Source organism: Fusarium falciforme, chromosome 4, assembly GCF_026873545.1.
Source record: "Fusarium falciforme chromosome 4, complete sequence".
In the NCBI taxonomy this organism is placed as follows: domain Eukaryota; kingdom Fungi; phylum Ascomycota; class Sordariomycetes; order Hypocreales; family Nectriaceae; genus Fusarium; species Fusarium falciforme.
In genome coordinates this window covers 1,863,856-1,891,066 of record NC_070547.1, presented here as the reverse complement: position 1 = coordinate 1,891,066, position 27,211 = coordinate 1,863,856, and the positions used below count along the sequence as shown (strand labels likewise).

The 27,211-nt window shown below is 54.5% G+C and overlaps 3 protein-coding genes across 3 annotated transcripts; 1 reads left to right on the top strand and 2 right to left on the bottom strand.

Moving 5' to 3' along the window:
- Window positions 1-1,238: 1,238 nt before the first annotated feature.
- On the top strand, window positions 1,239-2,936 carry NCS54_00533900 (Hypothetical protein; the record flags this gene model as incomplete). The annotated part of the gene is made up of 2 exons (XM_053150850.1): window positions 1,239-1,868; window positions 1,917-2,936. The coding sequence occupies 2 exons, from the start codon at window positions 1,239-1,241 to the stop codon at window positions 2,934-2,936; spliced, it is 1,650 nt and encodes a 549-aa protein (XP_053006825.1).
- An 8,312-nt stretch (window positions 2,937-11,248) lies between these two features.
- Window positions 11,249-11,716, bottom strand: NCS54_00533800 (Hypothetical protein; the record flags this gene model as incomplete). The annotated part of the gene is made up of 1 exon (XM_053150849.1): window positions 11,249-11,716. One exon carries the CDS (start codon window positions 11,714-11,716, stop codon window positions 11,249-11,251), a length of 468 nt encoding a protein of 155 aa, XP_053006824.1.
- A 13,352-nt stretch (window positions 11,717-25,068) lies between these two features.
- Window positions 25,069-26,647, bottom strand: NCS54_00533700 (Glutathione reductase; the record flags this gene model as incomplete). Its single annotated transcript, XM_053150848.1, has 2 exons — window positions 25,069-26,329; window positions 26,388-26,647. 2 exons carry the CDS (start codon window positions 26,645-26,647, stop codon window positions 25,069-25,071), a joined length of 1,521 nt encoding a protein of 506 aa, XP_053006823.1.
- Between the last annotated feature and the right edge of the window lie 564 nt (window positions 26,648-27,211).

The window sequence follows — 27,211 nt, the reverse complement described above, 5'->3', positions numbered from 1 at the left end:
GCCTTGGTGCATCCTTCTGCTTCAAGCCCAAGAGGGTGTATCTAGCTCGAATTACATGGAGAGGCAAAGAATCGCCTTGGATCTTTCGGTACCTATGGAGCATCATGACCGCCAAGGCTGTCACCCCCACGCCAGGTCCAAGAAGGCTATGGCGGCAGGACCTAGCGCTCACCGCGGTTCTGGATTGCCTCAGGTACGCAGAAGCCGTCAGGAACCCCTTGCAGGTATATCCACTTCAAGTCGGCTCTGAATCAAGGCACTTGTATCTAGGGGAGTGAACCAATGCTGGTGGTTCTCCTGTCAAAGCTCACTTTGGGTACTGTCAAGATGCCGTCTTTGAAAGAGCCGCGTATACCGTGGTGACTACATAGCTTGTTTTAGATGCTTTCACCACTCAGACTTGAACTGCGACTACTAAATCATGATTTGTATGTAGAACTCGGTGCCGGGTGCTCCGGAGTAGTTCGTGGGCCTTTCACTCCAGGCCCATCGGCTTGAAGAACTACATAACTATTCCCCAGTGCTACCCAAGAGATGACGGCTTACAAATGTCGCCGTAAAGATGGCGAATGTCATGCAAGAACAAGAGGGAAAACATTCTGCCAAGGACTGGACTTCGCAGAAGTGGAGGATAGTCTTGCGGGCTAGGGTTTCACGGACAAGAACAGAGCTCCATTGTATCCATTTTGACCTTCTAAATACGTGCAAATGCCATGTCAATCTCGTAAAACCTTTGATCGCTTCGGCATCAACGCCGATTTTTGAACTCCGAGGAATCCACGAGGAAGAAGCCTGCTTGCTCAAGGGTCCTTTCATCCATTGTTTCCGGATGTTTGAGTGATGGTGATTAAATAGCTCCCGTCTATCATTAACAACTATTTCCAAGTATAGACAGCTTGCTATGCTTGACTATCCTCACTGTCAAGTCCAACTTCATCTCCCATTATGAGGCATTTGAGACTTTTTTATGGTTAAATGCCCCTGATCTAAACAGTGGGATCGGCAGTTGTCATTGCCTTGTTTATACTCACGATGATACTCTATCTACCATCAAATCCACTCTGCTTCGGTAGTTGTTCTCTATCAAGCAGCCTCCGCGAGTGGGTCGTGATGGTGGATGTTATCAATCTCATCTAATCTCTTTCACGTATAGAGGTACTTATAGGTCGTGTGAAAAGCCGTCATGTGAACTTGGCTATGCTTCTCGCGTGGCTGTATTTCCTGTGTACACTGACGAGATGAAGTTGGCTATACTCTCCAGCTCAGCATTGCTGGGCCTGGCCTCTACGGTCACGGCTAAGCAATCATCCGCCTCTACTCGAAGCACCACCTACGACTACATCATCTCTGGAGCTGGGGCTTCTGGCCTGGTCGTTGCTGAGCGTCTCGCCGATGCTGGCCATAGCGTGCTCCTCATCGAGCGAGGTGGCCCCTCGTACTATGCGACGGGCAACCGCGATGACTTGGTGAAGTGGAACGAGACCGTCACGGCGTATGACGTTCCCGGCATGGCTTTCCATACCGACACTTCGCCGACCATCCAGTGGTGTAGGGATATTGCCGCCTCGGCGGGTTGTCTGCTCGGTGGCTCTACCGTGCTCAACGCTCTGATGTACATCAGGCCTCGAGCTGCCGACTTTGAGGCCTGGCCCAAGGGATGGAGGTGGGAAGACGGCGTGGCCGATGCCGCCGAGAGTGTCTTCAAGCGCATGCCTGGAAGCATTCTTCCTTCTGCTAATGGGAAGCGCTACGATGACGGTGCGTTCGAGATCATGTCCGAGTTCCTTGAGAGCAACGGGTGGGATGAAGTCGACGCCCTCCACAATTCCGAGTCAAAGGACAAGGTCTTTACTCATCCCCCGTGGTTGGTAAGTTCTCATAAATAAACAGATGTTGAATCCAACTGACAGAATCAGATCAGCAATGGACTTCGAGGTGGTCCTGTTCGCGATATCCTCCCTGATGCAGAGGCCCTCCCCAACTTTAGCCTTCAGCTCAACGCCATGGTTCTCCGTGCCGTCCGCAAGGGACCTGTCGTCACTGGAGTAGAGGTTGAGCACAAGGATGGCTCTCGAGAGATCATCAAGCTGAACAGGGGCGGTTCTGTTGTGCTCGCCTCTGGCACTCACTCGACACCCCGTGTCCTTTTCAACTCTGGCATCGGACCCAAGAAGCAGCTTCAGATCGTTGCTTCAGGATCAACAGGTATCAAGCTGCCTCCAAGAACCCAATGGATCGAACTTCCCGTTGGACAGCATCTGCAGGACCATCCCATTGTCCTCGTTCAGTTCCAGACCAAGGAGGGACTTACAGCTCTTCCTAAGACAGCTTGGACTGAGCCAGACCAGGAGTCCGTCGATCTATTTGCCCAGGGAAGCGGTCTCCTCGCCCAGTCTGGACAACGTCTCAACTTCTGGAAGAGCGTCGAGGGCAGCGACGGCGTGACCCGATACGTCCAGGGCACCGTCAACGCTCCCTCCAACAACACCATCGAGGCCAAGGTGTACCTCACCCACGGCCTGACGTCTGTGGGCACCCTCGAGATCACGGCCGACGGCAGGACCAACATCACCCAGAAGCCTTTCCTCAACACTGAGGGCGACCGCGAGGCCCTCAAGACGTTTGTCGACGAGCTCCTGGACTACGCCCGCAAGCCCGGCAGTATCTTGACCGTGCCTAGCAATCTCACCGCCGAGACGATTCTGGAGGTCTCGTACAGTGGAAACCACCACCTCGGCTCTGCAAACATGGGTGCTAAGAATGACGGCCGCAGCGTTGTAGGCCCTGATACTCGGGTCTGGGGCACAAAGAACTTGTTTGTCGTTGATGGCAGCATGCATCCTGAGGTGCCTACTGGTAACACCCAGGCTTCCATCATGGTTGCTGCTGCCCATGCTGCAAACAAGATTCTCAAGACGTCTTCAAAGCGGCATTGAGAAGGAAAAGATGTTTACATTGGTAGTATTATCTAGCCCTCACTTTGACGGGCAGTGACTCTGCCAGTCCGTCTTTTAGTCAACAAATCCTCTATGATCTTTCTCAGTTAGGGAGTGTAGTTGGTTTACATAGATGTTCAATGTAAATAGATTGTTGAAATCATCACGAGTGAACTACTCGAGCCACCGGCCTACAGGGGACGACCAACTGAAAGGAAGCAGTGATAGTAGCTAAACAGCGGTGCTGCAACAGCTTTCCCTCAAACTCATGACCCTCGATGGCCTTCTAGGGGCGTGAGATTCAGCAATCAACCTACCAACTAGTCAATAATACCAGCCCAGAAGCATGAAGAGATGTAACTCGACACCATCCGCCCCAGGAGCCCGGGATGACGATATTGTAAATTCAATCTGACCCAAATCACATTCCCTAGGCATACTCCCGCCTACTGAGGAATCGATTCACAGTAGAAAAAACATCAGCGGCGCCAATCGAACTACGGTGCTACCCAACAAGGCAGCACCGGTCGTTTCAGTCCGGACCTTTGGTCTTAGCGATGTTTACTTTACTCCTGACGACAATCGGAGTGGCATCCGGCCTCCGAATGTTTTTCATGACTTGGCAAAACTAAAAAGGACACACGCCCTGAGGGGCACACTCGATGCTCGTCATCTCTGGGACCGTGAACTAGGCAGGTTTTGACTCCATCTCGTGCTTCTCCATCTCACCGCAGCAGGCCCAACACAGCACAACACAGGATATGCCTGGACGAGGTGTGTTGGGCCGCTGTTGGACACACAAGAAGGATCCTGTCCTGTCCCGTCTCCAGTCCTGACATGTCTGGGCGGACTGGTCCGCTAACGGGTAGATCCCGTCCGCGTCCGCTAGCCGGGACCGCCAATCGGAATCCCGAGGGACCAAACCTCTCCGCCCCCCTCTCTGCCTGGTGTTGTCCTATCTATCAACATGATCCCGGCAGGAAGAAACGGTTTAGTCGTCTCACGGATGGCGGATACGGAGCTTCATTGGTTGCCAACGGTGAAGAGATTTCTCTCTCCCGTCAGGCACAGACTGGAACCCCTGGTAACGGATCATGCTTTTTTCATCCCAGAAACGTCAAATGACAGGCTGACAACTCAATTGTCGGGCTCGCAAAAAAATCTGCAGGTCGGCCAATCGTCAGCAGCAAAGACCTTGGAGGCTTGGTAGAGAACACCGTCATGTCCACGTCAGCGGAGCACGAAGCCGTGGGGCTACTGAACCTCTGATACTCTGAATCTCGACTCTTTTTGGTGCCTGGCCTGGTCCCTGAGCCGGTGTCAAGATAGAAGAAAAATCTGCCGTGCCTGTGATCCGTCTTTTTCATTGTCGAGGGTATTTCCCTGCCCCGTGGGACCTCAATTCTGCGGGCGTATCTTGAAAGAGCCCCATAAGTCAGCATCTCGGAGACTCACTACGAAACAAGACAAAGGGCAATGCAGGACCGCACATTACGTTATCTCGGACCTCTTTCTCTACCAAGTTTCGTGCTTGGCTTTAGCTCCCCTCTCTCCATCCGCTAGTCGGTCCCGGGACGTTGGGCATCGTCGCCGATAAACGAAGGAGGCAACCCGTGCGCGGGGACAGGCAAAGGCAAGGGTTTCCAATCTTACATGCAGGCTGTCAAAGGCGCAGATCGATCGCTCCAAAGCAAAGGTCTCGTCTACAATTTCCTCTAGCGTTAGTCCGTGTTTGGCATTTCTGGGAGAGGCAGAGAGAAGGAGTCTGAGAGTTGTCGGTGGCTAGTTGCAACCACCACCACATCTCTTCCCAGAGCCATGGTTCGCATTCGCAAGATACTGCACAGTAGTACGGAGGCTACGGGACTAGATCATCGGGAAATCTAATAGTCGAAACCTTGTATGAACTTGAACCCCAGATCCCCCTCCTCTAGAGATAACAGATCCTGCAAGCGTCCCGCCTCGTCCCCGTGCCCTCAACGTCTCGCCCAGGTCTCTCGCCTGATTCTGGGTTAGAGTTTGAGCCGGTGCTTGTTGGCCATTTCGCCTCCCCGATCCCAACGCGTCGTCTTGGGGTGGTTCGCGGCCCGTCGTTACTGGCTCTACCGTACGTACCGTACCTCGATGCTCCTGTCAGTGCGCCCCAAGGTTTGCCGCTTGGGTGAAGCCTCCCCTCAAGTTTTTCCCTTGAGGGAGGATGAATGCTACGCTGCCAGAGGGGGAAAAGGGAAAGCACAAAGTCAATTTTGCTCAACCTGAAAGCGGATGTGACCCTACCAAGTCGCCTCTCGGGACCTGGACCTGAGAGATTCTCGCTCAGTTCAACTTTGTGAGGGCGTTTTCGTATAAACAGCCCACTCGACTCTCTAGACGCCTCGAGGTGAATGAATCAACAGACGCCCCCGTCTGGAGAGGCCCCCGCGTTGAAACGCCTCAATTCGCCTCAATGGATAAGATGAGATTCGAGCCATCACAGCAAACGGCAGTTGTTACAGAGCTGCTCTCATGGATCTATCGTGGGCCCGGCCCCCTCCCCCGTCTTTATCCGCTGAGCAGAGCCGTCGGCACCGTCCGGCCGGCGGGTAAGTGAGGTGAGGTGAGGTGAGGTGACAAGGGAAAAAAGGTCGGTCCTGGCAGAGACATGCTTGCAATTGGCTGCTGCTGGTGTGACCAAGGAGAGACGGCGGCGCTACGGGCATTCCTCCTCTGAAAGTGAAGCTGTCTCAGGTGCCCATTATCCCAGGCCGTCTTTGTTGAGTCGAAACGCCCAAGTTCCAGCCAGGACCCATGAAGAACCAACAAGCATCTCCTCTGCAAAGCTTCTATTCTTTCGAAATAGCGATAATCCTAAAGACCCCATCGCAAAGACGGCCTGCTCCCCGGTTGCTGGCTTGACTTTGACTTGACTATTTCTGGCGTTTCACAAGTCTCAGAGACAAATAGCGGGACATACATTGGCACGTCACGACGCATATGAGACAAGAGAGAAAAAAGCAAATAGGCAGGCGTCAGAAGAGTGCAAAAAAGCAATTCCCCATGTCGTTTCTCTGCTTTCTTTTTGCTCGATTCGTCTCTCCCGCCGGGGCCTACATTCCCGTATCTTTCTCGAAGCTCTCCAGTCACAGACACGGCCCAGCCGCCTTTGAGCCAGCCTCATGCACGGCACGGCTTCCCCGGTTGGGAAGCTGTTGAGACAAAGAGCCGTTCAGCTGGAAAAAAAAAAAAAGATGAGGCGAACCTGCAGAGAGCTGAACATTGAACAAGCAATGGCTTTTGGCTGTGGTTCTGTTGCCTTTTTTTTTTTTTTTTGCTTCTCAGTTATGCTCGAGTTTCGTCACCATATCTGCGCGGGATAGTGACACCTAGCTAAGCAAGCCTCCAAGACAATAGCTATCCTGTGCCGGGATCCCCTAGGCATTGGTGTTTTGCAGTGGTTTTCACGTGCGACGCGATCTATGAGCACAGCAAGCCTCATCATTTTGCAATTGTTCTAGATCACGTAGCACCAAGCTGGCGAATTGTTGAGTCCATGCTCGTAGACGGGGTCAACAAGCAAGCCCGCATCGTGGACCAACTTGCCGGTCGACTTCTACATCCATTGGGTGCAAAAAGTAAACAATACCGTACCGGATAGGGTAAGACGCCTGTGAGAAGACGTGAGTGCGTAAGAGGGCAGTGGATAACCCATTGACACTCGCCCACCAACGCCATCAACATCAAGGGCTTGCGTCAATTGGAAGCACATATGAGGCTGCTGTACCTTGGAAGCCGACTTCTGCATGAATACCAACGTGGGCATGCCCGAGCTAGCGAAGGAGGGCGTCCTGGGCTGACGTGCCCTCGTCCAGTTCCCAGCTTCACGGATAGGAAAGAGGGGGACCCATACGCATACGCAAGTGTGCCCCCAAGGCGCAGCGCAGCAGAGGCTTCCTGCAGAGGAATTCATGGCTTGCGGTCGCGAACACAATGGAACATGGACTCTGCGTGGTCTGGAGAGACACTGGGCTGATGAAATGGTTGCACCCCCTCGTCCTCCCACGGAACCAGTCTCAGAGACTTTGACTCTTGTTGACTGACAAGAACCGTCGGTCCGCACTTGGACGACGAATTCCCGCACATAGGCGAGCGAGCCGCAATCCTGGGACCTTGTTCGTCACTTCTTTTTTACCCTATATTGACAACCTTCCGAAGTGCAACATGACTGTCGCACCTTGCATTGCGCAATGGCGGCCTTCCTTGCGACAGCAGAGGGTGTTGTTGCTTGGGTGGTGAGGCAGATTGCTCACTCGGGAGCGGGCCCTTCATCTCACGAATGTCATTGCCGTTTTGCAAATGTGACAATGCCAGACGCCGATTCATGACAATTGAACCCCATAGCCGAAATGTGCTCATCCGGAGTGCCTGTCAGAAAGGGCAGCATGACATGTCGTCGAGAAAAGATGACGCCTGTACGTGATGTGCGTATGTAAGAGCCGCCACGGCATAGGCATAAGCCATGGGAAACTAGGCGACGATCCCACGTTCTGAAACGACAGTCGATGTGTCAACCCACCAGCCTATCGATTTGACGTCGGCGAGCCATCCAAGTCATGCCAGAGGCATTAAACAAGGCGAGGTCTGGTCGGAAATCTCGTGGCTGTGAAGAAGAACCCCTCCTCCTTCGGCTCGCCTCTGAACCTCGAGAGGCGTCCATTCGGCCTTTGAGCCGCAGCTTGGTTTTGCCTGGATGGATGGATGATCCCACGTGGTGAAACCACACCAGAGACCCGAATTCTCTCCCTCGCAGCATGCAGGGAGCCAGTCTCCGTCTGCCAGGACGCGGGAAGGGATGGGGATGGATGGGAGCAAGGCTTTTTTGGCCCCCAGAGATCCCCGAGGTGTCGTGTGTGTGAGTGTATGTGTGTGCATGTATTTCGAAAACATCCCGTCAACGTTCGGGGGCGAGGAGCCTTTCCCTTGCAGCGAGACCTCTTCCCTGTTCATTCACATCCGTACTCGTCGAGCGGCATGTGTAAGACGTTGCACAGCATGGAGACATCGCCATCCTCGTCGATGCCACGGGCACCCGAAGCCAAGCGCAGCCAAGCGGCAGAACCAGAAACCGACGACGACATTGGATGAAAACTCTTATCCCGAGCTCATCAATTCAGTGGTGAGACGTTTGATGGAAGTGGCGGGCTGTGCCTGGAATGCAAACCTAACCTGGGGCGAATGGGAAATGGTCTTGCATTGTTTTTCTGTCAACTCCAATATTACCCTCCCATGACGAGGTCGTATCCGCCCTGAAGAGCCTCAGAGTCAAAAAAGGCGCCCGCATTGCAATGAAAGGGGGGGGGGAAAAAGGCGGAGTGGGGGCTAGTAAGGACCGGCCAGAGATGGCGGTTCCTGGTTGAGACAAATGGAAAAACAAAGAAGGCATAAATTTTCAAGTTGTGCAAATGCTGCCGTCGTAGAACCCATGATGCACACATTTGTCCATCATTCAAAGTCTCGACCAAGGAAGGCTTACAAGACACGCCCACGCCCTCTCTCATGAAGCGGAGCAGGCCGAGGATTTGCTCGCCGACGTCACCCAGCGGCCCTTGCCTTCCATGGATGCTTCTCGTGAGGAAGAGCTTCCGCAACGTCCGGGCCGACCCCCGGCGATCAAGGAAGGTTCCAGGGGCTCCGAGCAGGGTGCAGAAGAGAAGGGGACAGCAGACGGCCGGCCACGTAGGTACAGTACCGTAGTATTGACCGACGGAGAAAGAAGCAATGGATCTCTTCATCTCGATCCATGGATCCGTCCCGTCCGTCCAAGATGCTCCAGAGGCAGGCAAGGCAAGCATGACAATGCCCCCTCCCGCCGAAACAGCCCACATTTGCTCCATAATGTTCCAAATGCAAGGTCTCACTGCCGGCGAAGCGAATGAACTGCTCGTCCATCTGCCGAGATGGGAGCAATAAGGGGGAAATAACGGCTCATGGGCGTCGGACGGTGAGTCCAGCTTCGGATGATCGAGGCATGGTAAAGCTCTTTCTCCCGGGTTGTTAGCGCCGAAGCCGTCCGGGGCAATGAGAGAGTTCAGTCTCTTGCTCCGTCAACAGGCGACCCGGCGGACCCTGCCGACGATGATGTCGATCTCGGCCGACTCAAGGTGAAAAGGCATGAAACTGGGCGCGCCACAGCCTTGGATAGAAGACGCCTTTGCCTTTGTAGGGGCTCTTGTTTCGACGATAGCGTCATCAAAGGGAGCGTCGCTAACAAGCCCTCAATCTCGCTGGATATCCAATCCCATTGCAATGCGTAGCCCGTAAGAGCCAAAGAAAAATTTTCTTAATCGCTGTTTCGGAAGCCGCCTTGGTCAGACAGAACAATTGCCGTTCCCTGGCAGTTTGCAAGCGAGCAAGACAAACAAAGGGCAAGGGAAAAATTATCCACTAGCTCAGATCATCAATCTCAGTCAGCATCGCCGATTCCGAAGGTAACGATGCGTTGGCAGAACCCCAAGCGAAAAAAAGAGCTCCATACCAATACGGCCCGCCTTAGCATGACGTTTCAAACCTTGCAAATCAATGGGATGGGATGGATGGGGCCATTAGGAGTCCCCCCATCCAAGGCGGAAACGGGCGAGACCAGCTCCCGAGGGGCTAAAAATCTTGTATCTGTAAAGGGGGGACCCGAAGTTTGGGGGTGGCCAAAGAGCTAAAATTGAGTGCGAAAGACTTTTCAGCGTGCTATCGTGAACCAGGGATTGCACGTCGGCGTCCCCAGTTGGCAGAGTTGTGTTCTGCGCTGTCGAGTGAGAAAAAGAGCCAGGCACACCAGGGGTGCTTATGCATGATAGGTAGCATTGAAACTGTCTCTGGTGAATTGAGCTATCGTCTCACTCCATCTTCGGCCGGGTGGCATCATGCCCATCGACGAGCACGTTTCGGGTGCTGGTGCTGGTGCTGGTGTTAGCTGGCCTTCACAATGGATTCATCATGGCCCCATCGATCGGTGATGCGAAACGAGATGATGGCTCATGTGCGCCGGACATCGGAGACTGAATGACTGAATGACTGCTCTCACACCAATAGAGCTGTTCGCGCCAAAGTCAACCAAGTCTGGGGAACGGAGCTGAGATGGAGCTCTCATGGAGCATGACCCGTCAGGCTTTTGCTAGCGCCCTCGTCGTTTTGCCCCAATCTGGAGACGCCATTGCGAAACTCGCTCCCACAAAGTTTCTTGTTGGTTGGTTGGCTTAGTCACACTCTCACCCTCACTCACCTACGAGGCGCTAGGGGTCGATGACTGTTTTGTTTGCCCAGGTCCGGACCAGAGTCTTTGACAAATGCTGCCAACCATGTCACCAGCCCCGTCAAAGTGTAAACAGTTGCCGAGTCACTGCAGTTAATCAATCATCCCAGTCCATTGTTTACCGTAGTAGAACTCGGGCAATCCTTGGAGAGACGCCCATCAAGTGCCGGCGACTCTCTGCAAAAGCCCCGAGAAAAGCAATTCTGCCCACTAGCCATCACCACTAACACTGTCCATCAGGAGGGTGACACCGAGAAGAGCTGGGGACGGAGATGGAGAATTGTGGAGAAGACTGGGCTGGCTTCGGCCTCTGCCGCCTGGTACCTCTGCATGGTCTGGTCTGTATGGATCTGTCTGTGAACACAGGGATGGTTGTATGGGACGCGTGGATGGAGGGAGAAAAATCCGTTCTTTGGCTATAGTATGCTATGCTATGCTGTGCTGTGCAGTCTTCCGCAGTTCCTGTGAATGGCCAGTAACCCCTTGGTCAAAAGTGCAGCAACCCTCCCGATATGACAACCATCGACCGGCTCGTGTGCCTGGTCGGTCCTGTACGCCTGACCCAAAATGTCCCCATCCGTTGTTGCATCCCGGCCGCTCTCTGGTGGGTAGCAGACGCCGTCGTGTCCCAGTATCATGATAACCTCCCGTGGATCCCAAGTGCTCCCATAATCCATGCGATATCAACTCCGCCCTTTATTTGGTACAAGGTGCCCGTCATGGCTCCCGTATCCCGTGAACCCATGGACAATAAAGCCGCCCAGATGATCCCGCCCAAAGCAGGTCGAGATAGAGAAATCGTGTTGGGTCGATGTAAAAACAAACTTTTTTTGATGCAGTGCTCCGGTGTAATGCCCTTCTTTGGTACAAACAAATTCTTGAGAGAAGAAAAAAAAAAACGTGAGGTGTTGTTGTAGTGTTCGTGGGTTTATGCAGTTGTAGTTGTTGGAGTGAGTTGCGTGGTCTTTAATTCAAAAGTAGCGAGGGTCGTTTGAGTGTAGTGTCGTGTATGCGTGATGTGTTGTGTTGTCTAGTACGATCGTCTTCGCTGCATCCTCACTTGCTCAAATGAAACAGCGTACGCTCGGAGCTCTTTCCTCGCCTTGTCGGACAGCTGAGTTGACTCGCCCGTTGTCGAGGTGCTCTGCATGGAGCAGAGGCTGCTGTGGGAGCTTGAGGGGGTGAGGGATCGGACGTTGGCGGTAGACTGCTCGGTGCCGTAGGGCTTGCAGTTTGGTTGGCTCATGTGTCGAGCGCCGTAGGGCTTCGCGTTGGAGAAGTCGTAGGCGGGAGACAGGTAGAAGCCTGAGCTAGAGGTTTTCGACGTCCAAGGGTAGGAAGGAGGAGCGAAGCCAGGTGAGCTGGCTTGCGAGGAGGTTGTCGAGGTCTTCTCGAAGTCGGCCAGTCTGCAAGATTCGGAGCAGTAGGCGTCGGTCGAAGTTTGAACCTGCTTGTCGCAAGCGAGGCAGAAGGAGTGAGACCAGGAGTCGAAGTCCATGGCTTCGGTGTTGGGTGGTGTGTGTGAGTGGTGGATGAGTTGAGGGTGGTGTGCCCAGTAAGATAGCTCGAGACGTAGACGAGTGTCTGGCGTCTCAATTTGTAGTCTTGTCTCTTGGTGCCAGCCGATAGAGGGTAGTCAGTCGGATGGGTTCGAGGGGATGAGTCGAAGTCGAGTTGAGTTGGGGGACGAGTCAAGGATTACAAGCGAGTAAGGGTAGATAGAGACGAAGAGTGATGGCAGTGTCAGATCCAGTCAGGCCAGCAGCTCAAATGAAAGAAGTAGAAGCAATTGGAGAGATTGCAGGTGAGAGTCGAGATGGTGATAGCGGAGAAGGAAGGGAAGAGGTTCGAGGGGGACTCCAACATATGTACTATTCTGCTCTCCCGGGCTGTGCCTGGTGGATGATCACCTCAGTTGCACGACAAAGCCTGGCGCTAGAGGTACATTGCCTAAGAAAATGTGGAGGAGGGTACAGGCACACACCATTGCTCCGCTCAAAGCAGCATAGCTCCTTAGTATCCCCACCCGAATTCCCTGCAGCAGATGCTAGCGCAGGCAGGGATCCAATTGGTGAAGTACGTACCCCCACTCCTCGAGAGAGTGGGCTTCACGCCCTGCCTGACGCCGCCTTCACGCCCCACGCCCTCTGGATGGCTCACTCATGGACGCCCGCCTGGCGTGGGTGGGCGAGCCAGAGGACGAGGAGGGGTGTGTCATGCCGACACCTGGGTGTCTCGACCTTGATGGGGGGGTGTGCCACGGGCGTGAGAGCAATGACGAGGAGTGTGGGCCTGAAGGTGCAAGACTCCAGCGGAGGAAGAGCTCTGCTGTCGCTATCGCAGCCCAGTATTAGCAGCACAGCACAGCGTCCCCAGCATCCAACGCACAACCATCTCTCGCCCATCCAGAGACAAGCCTGACAAAGGACCTAAGACATTCAGACACCAGACACTGGCGTGTGATTTTCTTGGAGACATGGCTGGCTGGCTGTGCCCTGTCTGTCCTGCCTAGCCTAGCTGAGGCTACGGATACTACGAGATTGCAATGAGTGCAGAAAAATTTTCCCATCTTTTGCTCTGTGCTCAGTCCACGTCCACGACAGCTATCGCCCATGTTGAGCTTCGATGAGGTGACTCAGGCGGGTGCGAACGGGACTTGAGGGTCCCGCCGCGAGGGCATCAGCCGAGATTCTTGGCTGGGGCCTGGGCTGATTGAGCACCACAGCGACATCGGTGGGATGATATTTCGCCTCCTCGCCGTGCAATTCTGCACGGTTCTGCCCGCTGGCCGCCGGAGTGCCCAGTATCCCCCCGCTGCCCAGAGGTTGCTCTGCTCCAGAGTGGTGTCCAAGCTGCCTCCGTCAACCCCGTGCCTCCGCTCTCCGTGGTGTGAGGCCGGCTCGCCGATGGCCTGCTTTCTCCGTGTCCCATCGCAAACTCTGGTCCCTCATGGGATTCTCTTGCCGGCATTCTACTCTGCTGTTTGACCCAGTGACCACACTGCTGACTGGTCAATGGGTGTCGTCGACCTAGGGTTGGGTCTCTGAACCTGGGGGAGGGGGTTGCCGGCGAACAGCGACAGCGACGCACGCCCTGGGTCGATTTCTCTCATATTCTGCTCGTCTCTCTGCTGTGAGAGTTATTGCTGCTGCTGCAGCGTTGCCCAAGCTCTTCTGGCTGTCTGCCTTCTTCACTGTGCCTCTCGCCTTGCCCATTCGCCAGGCGCTTCTCGCCTCTGTCTTCAGTGCGGCCCAAGGCCAGCCCAGGAATGGACAATGGAAGGCGTCTGCCGCTGATGACTGGTCGCTGGAGGGGAGTCTGGGAGAGCAGCACAACAGAGCTGCGGCCGCAGGAAGCCCGCATTAGGATTAGCTGGAGGAGTCTAGTACCTTCTGGGCATGGTCGCTACTCCTCACCTTTCCACACCCCTCTCCACCTTTTTGGCCTCTACTGCTTCAGTTGCTTCTCCACCTGGAGCACGCAAAATCCACTTCGACTGTCAACGTGCTGGCCGTCCGCTGCTCTCAGTTCCAGGGCCAAGATACCTGTGTCACTGTCAGCGACTTACAAGATGATTGTGAATATCATGTGCTGTTATCGCCCCAGATCACCCTTCAGCATCCTCATCTCGTCTTGTAACTGACACGAAGAGTTTTCCAACACGTCGAGCACTTGCTGCATGGAACAGACGAGCCAAGGCAATACGAGAGAGAACCCGTTCAGACACGGCATATTTGCTCATCTATTCTGCTTGAGCCATGGGTTCCTCGCTCAATGCGGCAATCCCATTCCTGTCTCGGCCGGGTCCATGGCCAGACGCAGACATGACGCTGGAGTTCCCCTGCCGCTCTGCTGCCGTGTCGTTGACCATCAACCTCCTCTCAAGCAGACGCGCAATCGACTTGTGAGACGCTCGAAGCGCTCGACGTCGCAGTGACGCCATCATTCGCAAATGTGTCCCCGAATTGCATGTCCTGTCTACAAAGACTCCGTCCGGGGTTCTAGGTGGACCTCCCCCAGAAGGGTATTCCGAAAGAGAGCAAGATCAAACCTCCTAGTAGACGCAGTACCACCTTCTTGTCGGCCACTCTGGAGGCTTCTCCTGTCCTGCGCTAGGTGCATCACACCATTGGTCACTGTCTTGCACCTTAATCCTACGAAGCCAATGCCCTCCCAGCAGCCTTCCCACAAAGGTCTTCTGCTCGCCAGCCACAATACCTTTGGGAGGCGACCGTTGCACGTCGAGACAACCAGGCCGGCGAGGGTCAACCACCAGGGTTGTATCAACCACCATCCTCGCCACCGGATATGGGTGACAACCTAAGCGGGATCAGCAATGGGAGATCAAGCAGGGGAAAAAAAATTCAGGGACTGGACCCTGAATTTTTTTGCGGAAATTTGCGAAGCAAGGAAAAAAAAACTATCTAATCGCCACAATCTGCCGCGAATCGTTCCCTCGAGTTGACACGACGGGATGTTCAATGTCTACTACCCATGTTTAGGTTGTCAGGCGGATGGTGTGAAGTTTTTGCAAGCTTGCAGTGGACGAGTTACGAGTACTGATAACTCATGGACTCATTTGAGCCCAAGATGTGGCAGAGGCGTATCAATTTGAGACGCGACTACGATGTACGCCCTACAGCTATCAAAGAGACCAACCGCCAGGCACTCGGTTCTTGCATCTGTATGTCTATCACCTGCTGCACCGCGCCCTTCTTGTGCTCAAGAGCGTGTGAACAACCCAGTCTGTCACCTTGCTCTTGTGTCAGTTTGACTATCAATAGTCTCAAGGCCCTCGGCGCTACGATATGACCAGTCTGTGCATCCTACCCCAGGTTCACCAGGATTGCGTGGTCCAGAGGGAGATTGACAGTGATCCTCTATCATGATCACCAGCTAACAAGCACGCAGAGCCATGTGGTGCTTGCTTCCATGGTCGTCGCCAAGTTGGCCATTCCATTTTCGATATTTCCTGCTTCTGGAGGCGGGGATGACAAGGGGCCGACAGCGAATCATGGTTGTTCTAGCCGTCTACCCCATCCAGCCGCGTCCCGTCTTGATACAGCCACCTGACCACATATTCCAACCTCCTCCGCAGAACAACCTGGGACGCTGTAGGAGACCCTTTTCGGTCCTCCTAATTGTATCTCTAACGTTAGCTTGTCAACAGGCGGGTATGGGAATAAGGTGCCTGCCGGGGCGTATCTTTGCTACGCCGTTTCTACCCCAGGAACAAGAGGAGGCGTCAATCAAGTCAATATGATGCATCACGCTACAGCACCTTTGACGGGCAGGCGTCCTTTTCCCCCCGGATTCATGTGGAGCTTGCGGGCCTCGAGGCTCAAGGTGGCAGAAACACAAGGACCGTTTCTCGACTTGACATGTTGCTCGTCAAGGCCATTGTTGTAACTGGATGCGACTCAGAATCTGCTCTCCAGGGTGACAGTCCACAAGTAACACCATTCGACCCTTGAGCACGACGTGTAATATCCATGACAGTGCCGTGCCGCTGAGCATATCAAGACAAGACAATGATGTAAGACGCCATCTGGAACGCAACTCACGCAGCATATGGTCTTACAGTTGCAGCGAGGTGTATCGAGAAGAGGGGCAGCCGGCTCAATGGCCAAACGGCAGACAATGGGCTGCTCTGATTCGCCAATCATGTGGTTGTCGCCGGCTTTGGCGGCTGTTACAACGGGTTTCACCTGGGCCGTTCTCGACGTCAAAACGTGGGAGAACAGATTCCTATCCGGAGGCACTGCCGCATCTCCCACGATTCTTCAGCGAATGGTTGGCTGCCTGCGTTGATGAGGGGTTGATTCGATTATCAACAATCATGACAGACTGAGTGCAGCAACAGGAGACGTACCCGAGCCCGGCTCACCTACGGCATTACACCACAACGCTGATCCTACAATGTGTCCTCGACGTACTGGTGATCCCAATGCGATGATGGGAACTAAACAAATGATCGCCCACTGTATGTCAAACCTAAAGCCGAGACGCCCTGGTACTACTATAGATTGCGCCCCCCACTCGATCAATTCGTTTGATGGATGACCCCCAAATGTGTTGCAACATCAACGCCCGCAGCAGCTCCAGCAAAGATACGACGGATAACGCTACCCAGGAGATAACTCGGGCGGCCGAAGGACAAGACAATAATCCCCCACGGTTCGCAGTCAGCTCAGCAGGCTTGCCAGATTTGTCCATCGTCAGCCGTCAATAGCACAGCGCCTTGTCGGACAAGGTGACGAAAGAGGAAATGGTGCCATGGGAGCTGGCAGCTGTTTGGTCCACGATCCGGTCCCAGCCGCCGTGACGTGAACTCTATTCCAGTGGGCTTGAGCCAAGAACGGTGGGCTTGTCTGAATTGAGACTGCGATTCTGACCGGTGTGCTGAGCGCAAACCGCTTACACCGAGCAGTCTCTTCTTTGATGAGCCCTTGCTGCTCTTGTTGGCTGGATCTGGACAATGGCATCAAAAGCCACAGCAAAGATGAGAACGCCATGCAGGGGGCCGAGGCTCGATGCACTGGCCACGCGGGAACCAGGGAGCTCCCTCGTCGGCTAGCCCTAGGACATGAACCCTCGAGGGTTTCATTCCTTGTCATTCAGGAGTTCGTTCGTCTGCGTACTCGTGAGCAGAGCAGCGGGGACTGTTGGCAGATTTTGCTACGGGAATAACATGTCGGTATGAACCACGGGCAAGTGCCCTGTCAATCTTTCATCGCGGCCGACAATCACGTCGATTGCATCGCCCGTGCGTGAAAGCGAGCAGCTGCAGCTGGGGATGAACCAAGATGAGCGAGCTCGCCTCACCAGCTGGCATTCAGCAGCTCAATTCGCCCAAGCCGGCAGGCGAATAATCCCAAACGAGATGAAGACGCAAGCCGTCAGAGCAGATTTTTTCCTTGTTGGGTGTCGTGGCGCCTCAACCATGGATGCCAAAGCGAAGGTTGTTCAGCTACAGGCTGCTCGTATTTTTTTCAGAATTTTCTGCAAGCCAGCCGGCCTGTCCGATGAAGCAGGCACCTGAAGAGTCACATTGGACACTCACTCACCAACATGGACACTATGTTAGGTGCATCACCTGGAACAGGACGAACCATCGCCGCCAGGGGGGTTCGAGCTGCCGCAGGACAGGACATGGCATGGGATGCGGGGCCCAATCTGGTGGGCTGTGACTTGAGTGAGAAACACTGGTGGTCTGGTGGACTCTTGATGGTGGGCTTATCGATCACCTCACCCTCCAGCCAACCCGGCCAAGCCATCTAGGAGGGGGCTCGTGGACTTGGACCAAGCCCCTATTCGTGACGACGCCCGTGCGGCAGCCCAGTGGCGGCTCTGAGGTGAAGATGAGCAAAGGCCCAGACAGGCCTCGAGAAACGCCATACAGGGACTCGCGAACTGTCCGAGACGCTAGGCGCTGGCAGAGTAAGACTGCCATATTTAGTCGCGGTGATGACGGCGCTCAGGCGCAGAAGCCGCAAAAGAAATATGGCGATGGAAAAATGCCGATGAAAAAGAAAGGAGCGGCAGATCATGTTGGATGACGCCGGCATCGTGATAGTCAGTGCTCATCACATCAACCGCAGATGGAGACAGAGACTAGCAGTCAAGGTCGGACGTTAGTGCCAACAAGATTACTATTCGAGACGTCTCAACAAGGCAAAAGATGGTCTCTATCCCCGAGATATGTCGGCTTACAGCGGTTGGAGACGCCTGTCTGGGAGAGTGAGTGCAGTGCAGTGCAGGTGTACTTTGTACCTTGCAGCAGCGAGCGGGCGAACCATCCATGAGGCTGGGATGCTCATGCAGGTCAACCTCAAGGTCGAGGTCGAGGGTTGCCAAAGAGGGAGCCAACTCAGCCAGCCGCCGTCAGGAATTGGCTGACAGTCTGACTGAAGAAGAAGAAAGCATGGCACAGCATGTTCACTAGAGAGATGTGATGGTGTGGTGACCTTGATGCTGACCTCTGCCCTGTGGCAAGGTGAGCAACTTCATTCGTTGGGCAACCACCATGATCTGACAGATTGAGATTGAGAGGGCAAAAATTTCGTTTCTTTTTTCACAACCGCCCTCTTTCAGTGGTGGCCGCTAAAGAAATCCTCCGTGATGGTGGCCTTGACTTGGCTTGCCTTGCCAGACCTTGCTCAGCGGCTCCACCATCCAAACATCTGATCCTTGGACATTATCGACGGTGCCAAGAGATATCCCCAGAGTGTTCCTTGACTGGTTAATGGTCTTGGGGCACCAGGCTCGTTGGGCAAGAGGACCTTGACAGGAATAGCTCGTCTGCCAAGTTGGGCATGATCGACAATAGCCTATTGGTCTATTCCGTCTCAGGTTAGAGGCAGCCCAATCTAACGACACGCCCTCTGCATGGCGCCTTATGGAGACCTTTTCCACTCGCCGACTTCCCCGTCAAGCCTGTCTGCAGCTCTTGTTTCTTTTTCTCATTCATTGTTAGCTGGAGAGAGGCTTATCCTAAAGTGTAAAGGCGCCGACAAAGGCCAAGCTTGATGTCGAGCGAATCGGCCGACTGCGGTGCCAGTGACGACATTTTTTTTCTTTGTCGTCGGCAGTGTTGGCAGTGGAGAAGTCAAGCGACCAGGTGGATTCCAGGTGGATGAGTAAGGGCTTGAGGCTCAGCCCTCGTGAGGTGATGCCATCGTGAGATTGGGTTGTGCAATGAGATGGGACTCGCCTCGAGTGGGGACATTCAGGCACGAGCTTGCACCATCGTGACGGTTGATGGAGGTATTGGTCATTAGGTTGGGACTGAAAATTTGATGCTGGAGTTTCCTTGATATCGCCATCTCTTGTGGTCATGGCTCAATGGTTGACACAGGGGCATCGCCATGAGAGGGTCATCAGATCAGGTTCGAGAGGGTCACGACAATTGGTTATAGGTCCGCAAGACGAGACTTGACTATGTCTGCGATTGATTGACAGACTACCTGTTTGGATCGACGATGGCATGGGCACGTTTCGAGAGCTGGTGCGTGCTGTTTCGTGCCTTGCATCCCTGACAGCGTCACGGACACGGACAAACAGTCTCGAGCAAGTCTAGTAGTGTCTGACTTCTCTGACGCAGCGCATGCATCTCTCACTAGCAGCAAGCAGCAGCAGCAGCCGCGTCGCCCCGAGCAAGCCGCTCATGGCTCCCGCCAAGGGCGTGTGCATGGGCTATTGATTGGTTCACAGGCCGCTTGAAGTGCCGTGTCGTACGAGGATTGGTCGCAAAGACACACGAACGACGACACGACCGACGGACGAGCCACGTTTGATGAGCAAAAAGAATTTTCATCGAGCTTCTTTTCTTGGTTCCCGTTCCCGGTTTTCTGGTAGTCAGGCACTGCTGCTATCTTCTTGACACTTCCTCGTGGTTCCGGCTGACTCTGAGCCCGAGTCTGACTGCTGACGGGGGCTGAATGGTTGAGTCACGAGAATAATCCAGAAGGTCTCAGAGCCCAGCCTCGAAGGGGGTTCCCAAGGCCAGACAGAGACAGCATCCAACGGCTGCCTCGCGGCAGGCATGCAAAAAAAACTACGCCAGCCAACCAACCAACCAGTCATGTTCATCCGGTGTTTGGTAGTCTGGTGTGTTTTATGATCGTCACATTCCTAATTGACTGATAACGGTGACCAAGCTGACAGAGACGGGCGACAAGACCAACCCCTGAGCCGCACGATAGAGTAGCATCGGGAGGCAGCATCTCGCTTCAGCGGCAGGCAAGCAAGCAAGGCAGAGGCAGAGGCAGAGGCAGAGGCAGACGACGGCAAGGCAAGGCAGGCGACCGGGAGGGCAAACCAACCAACCCCAACATCATGGTCCAGCATCATGAGCACCAGCATCAGCCCCCTTGTTCCGAATGCGACTGCTTGGGTCGTGCTGCAGTGAGCCGCTTAACCCTGACCTTGCGGGTTGGATCTGAGCTGATCTACGCCTCTGGAATAAGCGAAATGTGTTGGTCAATTGGATGCTTCAAGGACAACACAATGGCCTTCTCCAAACTTGACTTGGACAACACGACGACCAGGTTCTGTCTACCCCTTGCTTTGGCTCTTCGACACTGACACGTTTTTCAAAGACATCGAAAGCAGGGACCGCATGGCGTCCCCGGTATTCAGCAACGTTTTTTTTTTTTTTTTTTTTTCTTTGCCTCCTCTGTATCAAAATTTTGTCCCTGTCCTTTCGCCTCGCTGGCCTGTTTTGTCCTGGCGCAGCGTTGCATCGTGCCATTTCCCACCCGCGGAGGACGGCTGTATTGCTTAGGCGATCTGACAAGTCACAAAAGGATGGGCTTCCCCCGCATTCTTTGCGGCAGGCTGGGGACATGCTGGGGCACTCCGCCAAAGTGCTCGCCTGCTGGCCAGCGAGAGAGCCACTGAGGACATGCTGCAGAGTGCATATTGGGGGACCGGAAGTCCTTTTCAGGGCCCCCATCCCTTCGTGCCACGCTACGTCCTGATTACTGCAGGTTCTGCCGCAGCCAGCAAGGACGGGAACCTCTTAGCGGTGCCTAGTGGTGATATAGTTCTGCCAGCTAAACCTTGCTCCTTCAAGTGAAGGCGGGGGTTATGGATGTTGAGCTCAGGTTTTGACAAACAAGAATTCGTTTTCAACAAAATGTGCGTGCTGCCGCCCACAGGCACAGTTGCCCGGCCGTAATATCCTGACGAGCGGCAAAGATGGGTCATTGGGCTCTCGATAGTCGAGCTGCTATGTCTGTGCGGAGGCCAAGGACCGGGGGAACTGCAATTGTTTGCTGCAGCTGCACGCTTCTGGGGCAAGAAGTGCTTGCCTTGCCGTCGTGGCTTACGAGGATTTAGGGGGGCGTCACTGATCCATCAATACCTTGCCGCTGCCATCATGATCGCTTGCGCTCCTGGCCGGGAATGGAGGCAAAGACAGGACACCATCATGGCCGTCAGGGATCTCGACCCCGTCTGCTACTTTGATCGGGATGTGTGTGGACTATCGAGGATGGCTTCGGCCTCGCTACGAGCCCTCGACGGGGGTTCAGCTCGAGATGGTGGCTCTGGCTCATGCCGGGTGCTGGCGGCTCAAAGACGGCATGCACAGCGCAGCAACAGGCAGGGCAGGGCAGGGCAGGACTTGGTCCATGCTCTGGATGTTGCTGCAACCGTCTCCAAGTTGAGGGCGTCTCGACGAGTAATCGAGACTGGTTGTGTTGCACAAGAGGAGCCCTTGGAGGAGTCGCCATCCCTCCACCCTCCCACGGGGGGGGAGACGTGTGTGCATGGCGAGACCAAGACAAACAGAAACGGGCGAATAATTTCAAGGGGCCGGCAGCAGTACATTACAGTACACTGGCATTGAGTTGCTGTTGCATCGCAGACGTCCAATTTCTCCGTCCAAGAGATGAGAGGTCCTATTCTTGGGCTGTCGCTCAGGTCTGTCCCGTCCCGTCTAGGCCTTTGGGTTCAGCCCATTGCAACGCCAGCGACTGTCCAGTTGAAGCAAGCCCATCATCTCCCCCTCTTCCCCTCTCCCATGTCTCCTCTGTCTCGCCACGCCCTTGTCTGGTCTTGATGGTGCGCTTCAATTTCAGAACATGGGCCAATCACGACCGTCGACCCCGGACTGCGCCTCCAAGTGGAACCCAATATTCAACGTTGGACGGTTGGGGAAATGGGAAGTCGTCTGTTGCTCCTCTGTCGTGCAGATGCCTCTTTTGCTGGAGCAAGGGGGCTTGTCCAACGTGCCATTCTTGGTCACGGAATTCACGTCACTCTTTACAGGTCGCATCGCTTGCTCTCGGTCCCCCCCTGTATTATCTGTCACTGTATCCGTACGCGCTCATCAGCTCTGTACGGGCTTCCCGGGGCTGCTGGCTCTCCGTTGAAGACGAGACGGGGCTTTGTGCGGGCCCCCGTCTTCCCCGGATTTCTCCATCTCGGCGCGGTGGCATTTTCCTTCCCGTCAGCCGCTTGGCACGAAACAAATGTCCCCGTGTTAGCGGCTACGCCGTGTCCTCGCGCCGTTGCGTTGCGTAGGTTCTTCTGTGTTTGTCTGTTTGTTTGTTTGCTTGCTTGGCTCAGGGGGCGTGCCTCACCACGAACAAAGGGTCCTCGGCGCGATTCCAGGTCCGCTGCCTGCGCCGTGCCGTCACTAACAAGTCGTCAGCTTGGGAAGGGCGCTGCAAGCCACCAACAGCTAGACAAAGAGATGGCCCTTTTGGTTGATTTACAGCGGGACGGACGGCTGTGGAGGATCCGACTGCTTGGGCCTTGGGGAAGCAAGCGCAAGCATCTGTGACGACATGTTGGCTCTGATGCAGTGCCATGCCATGCGGTTATCCCGTTTCAAGCTCCTCTCCTCGTCGCTGCGCTGCGCTGCGCTGCAGGACGGGTATTACCCTCATGCTACCTGCGCCCATCCCGAAAAGGGCCATACGTGCTATCTCTCTCTCGAGTCTGGAATCTCAAAGGCCCTCGAGTCTCGGGGGTGGACGGTCACACCACCTCTCCCGTGACCAACTTCAGACCTTGGATGTGCCAACCTCTGCCACGCCAGCTTACCTCTTAGCGCTCTCTGGTGATTACGGCTGCGGTTAGTGGTGAATACCCCTCTTCAGATCGGCCTTTGGAGTTTGAGAGAGATTTCCGTGGAACATGTCGAGGAAGAGAAATGCGGAGGTGGCGTCTTGGTTCACGCGCGTGGCTAATGTCTCGGCGAAATGGGCACGCGCCGCGCCATGTGACCTCTCCTCTTTGCAGTAAAGGGTGGGATTGGCTTCTCTGCTGCTGCAGGAACTCGTGAGACCCTTGGAAGAATGGGAAAGGAGGGGTTTTGGTCTCTCAGCCTATGATGTAGCTGTCGATGACATGCCTTGACAAGGGCGCCGCTGCTTTTTCCCTGGTCTGGAGCTGACGGCGAGAGGGTGTGGTGATGCTCACGAGACCTTGGTGATGACCTCCTCTCGAGATTGCGAATCCTCAAGGGGGGGGGGGGCATTTTGGAGAGTTGGGTTCTGTCTAGGGTAGGATTTACGGAGGGATTGCTCCATTTTTCTTTGATGGTCGAGTCAGATGGGTTGCTTTCCCCTCGTTGCAGTGATTCAGGAGAAATGGAGAGTGTGATTACTGGTAGGGATGGTGCAATATTGCCCTCTGCTATACCGTGGTTAAACCAGGAACTGGGTTGTTAAGATGCCGGTGATATTGACCAAGTTCGATCAACTATAGATAAACTTGATTTAACATCCCTGGTCTGGAACTACAACCGTACGATGATCGCCTGGAATACTCCGATGCGTTATTACCACAGCACGGACTTAACCAAAAAGATGAATCCAGCAGGTTGCTCCAGAGTATCATCCTGCGGTGCCATCGAGACCCAGATACAACCCCTATCGTTACTGTATGACCTACGGAGTCCTCTGAATGGCCTCGGGATACGGCGCGGTGAGAGGACGGTGAGCATATAGTAATCTTAAGGTCCATGTTTTAAAGTCTTACTCGAGGGTACGTCCGAGATAACGGCGGGCCCCCTGTCCTCTTGATACCTTGAGCATTTCAAATCATTCCGTTGAACTCATGACTTGATGTCTCGAATCGAATCCCGGAGCACTCGGACGTGAACTCTTGTTGTAGCCAAGACGTTCTCCATGCTTCGGGACTCCGTAAGCCGCATGAACTACTCTGTCCCCAGCCTCTCTGCGGCTATGCCGGAGGTTCTCTCGTCACTCGACATGAGATCTCAGGGATGAGTCTTTGACGATCATTGACACCCCCTCCCCCGTGCCACTGCTGAAATAATGTCTGTGTTTCTGATACGAGACAAGGATTTTTCAAGTTCAACGTGACGATGATGACTTGTGTTCAACGACCTGGCCAAGATGAGCAAGCCGAGCTCACGTTGATACGAGATGAGAAATCAAGAGAGGATTCGGCGAGAAGCAGGCTCATGACCAAGGACTTGGGAGGTACTGAATGAAGAGTTGTACTGACCAAGTTGTCATCCCTTACCCTGACCATACATCAATGAGCTTGTATGGACTCTTGCTACATGAACCATATCACGTTTCCCACCCCATTCGCAAAGGTAAAACACTTGGTCATCGTCCACAAAGATAGTATCCCAAGGCTTGCACAACGCCGCGTGCCTGGCCAGATCCGGAAGAGAACACAGAAAGCTCGACGTCTGTGTTACGCTGCCAACGTCCAAAACCGGCATCCCAAGCAGGCATGACTACACACTTTTCAACATACGCCCCCTAATGTAAGGACGCGGCATCGACCCGAGACTTGCATCTCGGCACCGATGGAGCGTATCTGTCTTCCCCCGTTAGCTGCACGCTTCCGCACCGGTGCGGATAGCCGCATCACACCGGAGCGGGCGGGTGCAGGCTCTTGGAGAGCTTGGGGACAGGGAACTGAGTAATGTGATCTCGTGAGGATGGCTGTTGTGGTGCAAGATGCCGTATGACGGGGACAAGGACTACTAGGAAGGGCATGCCGGTAGGTATACGAGTGCGAGGGAGCAACTGGGCAGTATTAGAGACAGCAAGCAGAAAGGGGAGTTTGTCAACATGAGCAGGGCAACAAGTCTTGACCCGAATGTGACCGAACCAGACAACTGTACTACGAGGAGATGAATGACGAGATATAGAGGTCAAAAGGCATGATATCACAGACCAATGTCGAGATGGCACGGTATATGCTGCAAGCGAAAGGGGGAAAACCCAAGGGGAGCGTGTATCACTCGACTGATGAACGACTGATGCTTAATGTTCTTTAACCATTATTAACTCCTTCTATCTGAAATCTCTTTATCAACATTTAGTTCTTCTTTCTTTCTCTATTCCCATTTATTTATTTCAACGTCACCAACTCCTCGGCGCTGGTAGGATGGATAGCAACGCAGCTGTCAAAGTCGGCCTTGGTAGCGCCCATCTTGACGGCGACGCCAAAGCCCTGGAGCATCTCGCCGCTGCCGATGCCCATGATGTGAAGGCCGACCACCTTCTCCTCGGGGCCCGTCACGATCAGCTTGTAGTTGGTGGGGCCCTTCTGCTCGGGCTCCATCATGGCGTAGTACATGGCCGTGAAGCCCGTCTTGTACACCTTGATGTTGTCCTTGCCGTACTTTTCGATGGCCTGGGGTTCTGTCAGGCCAATACTGCCGACCTCGGGGTGCGCGAAGACCACCGAGGGCACGTTCTTGTAGTCGAGCTTGAGGTTGGCAAACTCAGGGGGGCCGAAGAGGCGATGGGCGAGACGACGGCCAGCGGCAATGGCCACAGGAGTCAGCTCGACCTCGCCCGTAACATCACCGAGGGCGTAGATGTTGTCGACGGCGGTGTTTTGGTACTCGTCGACGAGGATGTGTCCCTTCTCGCCAAGCTTGACGCCAGCCTCCTCCAGGCCAATGCCGCGAGTCTCAGGGGTACGACCAATAGCCCAGATAAGGTGGTCGACGTCGCTGAGAACAGTCTCGTTGCCCTCGTCGTCCTTGTAGGTGACAGTGAGCTTGCCATTGGCGTCCTTCTCAACCTTGGAGGCCTGCGAACGCCTGTGAAGCTTCACGCCGAGCCTCTCGTACTCGTTGGTGACAGACTCCTGGATCATGGGGTCGAAGCTTCGGAGGAAGGTGTTGTGGCGGATGAAAAGGTGAGTCTCGGTGCCGAGGGCGTTGAACATGCCAGCGAACTCGACGGCGATATACCCGGCACCGACGATGGCGACCTTCTTGGGTTGAGTGGCAATCTCGAAGAAGCCGTCACTGTTGATACCGTGCTCGGCGCCGGGAATGCTAGGAGGAGGAGTGGGCTTGCCGCCAACAGCGACGAGGATCTTCTTGGCGTTGATGAGAACCTTGGAGTTGTCGTCGAGGGTGACCTCGGCCTGGTTCTTGGAAAGGAGGCGAGCCCATCCGTGCACGTAGTCGACCTTGTCGTTGTTGAGGTTGCGCTCGTAGATGCCATTGAGACGCTTCACATAGGCATCGCGCTTGGTCTTGAATGTAGACCAGTCGAAGGGGGCCGTCTCCTCGACGGAGAAGCCGTAGGACTTGGAGTCGTGGATGGCCTCGGCGAGGGCGGCGGCGTTATAAGTCACCTTTTTGGGTACGCATCTAGAAAGGGAGGAACTGTCAGCGTTTGATCCCTTGCATAGATGTCCAAAGAACTCACCCAACGTTGACGCAGGTTCCACCGAGTCGCTTGTTCTCGACAATGGTGGCCTTGATACCAAACTTGCTGCTGGCCATGCGCGCAGAGGCAAGGCCTCCGCTGCCGCCGCCAATGACGAGGTAGTCGGTCTCCTTAGTGATGGGAGCCATGGTGCGCGCAGATGCGGACAGGTGCCGGGCGAGTGAAGCTATTCGCAGCGGGGTCGTTCTCGAGGACGAAGACAGGGTCGATGAGCGCAGAGAGTGGGCGAGAGCTTGCATGGACAAAGGCCGCCTCGGGGGTTCAACCTTAAGGTATAAAAGAAGGAGGAAGGGGAGGGGGATGACGTCTTTTAAGGGCCGAGAGTTGATGATGAGAGCAGCTACCTATTTCTTCCGTCTGCGGCGATAGCAATGGCGGGGGTCTAGGAGGGCGGGACGGAAGCAGATTGGTAGGATCGGATGGGAGGTAGGGATTGGGGTGATTGGGTAAGCAATTGGTATGGCGAGATGGCTGGCAGATGGACAGACAGGATTGGTGAGCTGGAGCTGGAGCTGCAGGGCAAAGACAATGGATTGATGCTCCTGGAACGATTTGAAATCCACCTCGGCGATGGAGGTTTTTTCGGTCCTGCCCCTCAGTTAGTGGGCGGTTCGGCGACCAACGTAAGAGGCCCGGGTGTCATGCCGAGGAATATTATATCGACGCTTGTGGAATCATGATTTTCTGGTGTAATTACTCAATTCCAAATCTCGTCTTTGAGCCATGATTTTGTTCAATGCCTCGTGGCGGCTTATACTCCCGAGTTGGCTGCCATCCATCTCAAGTTGGACTCATGCGGGCTG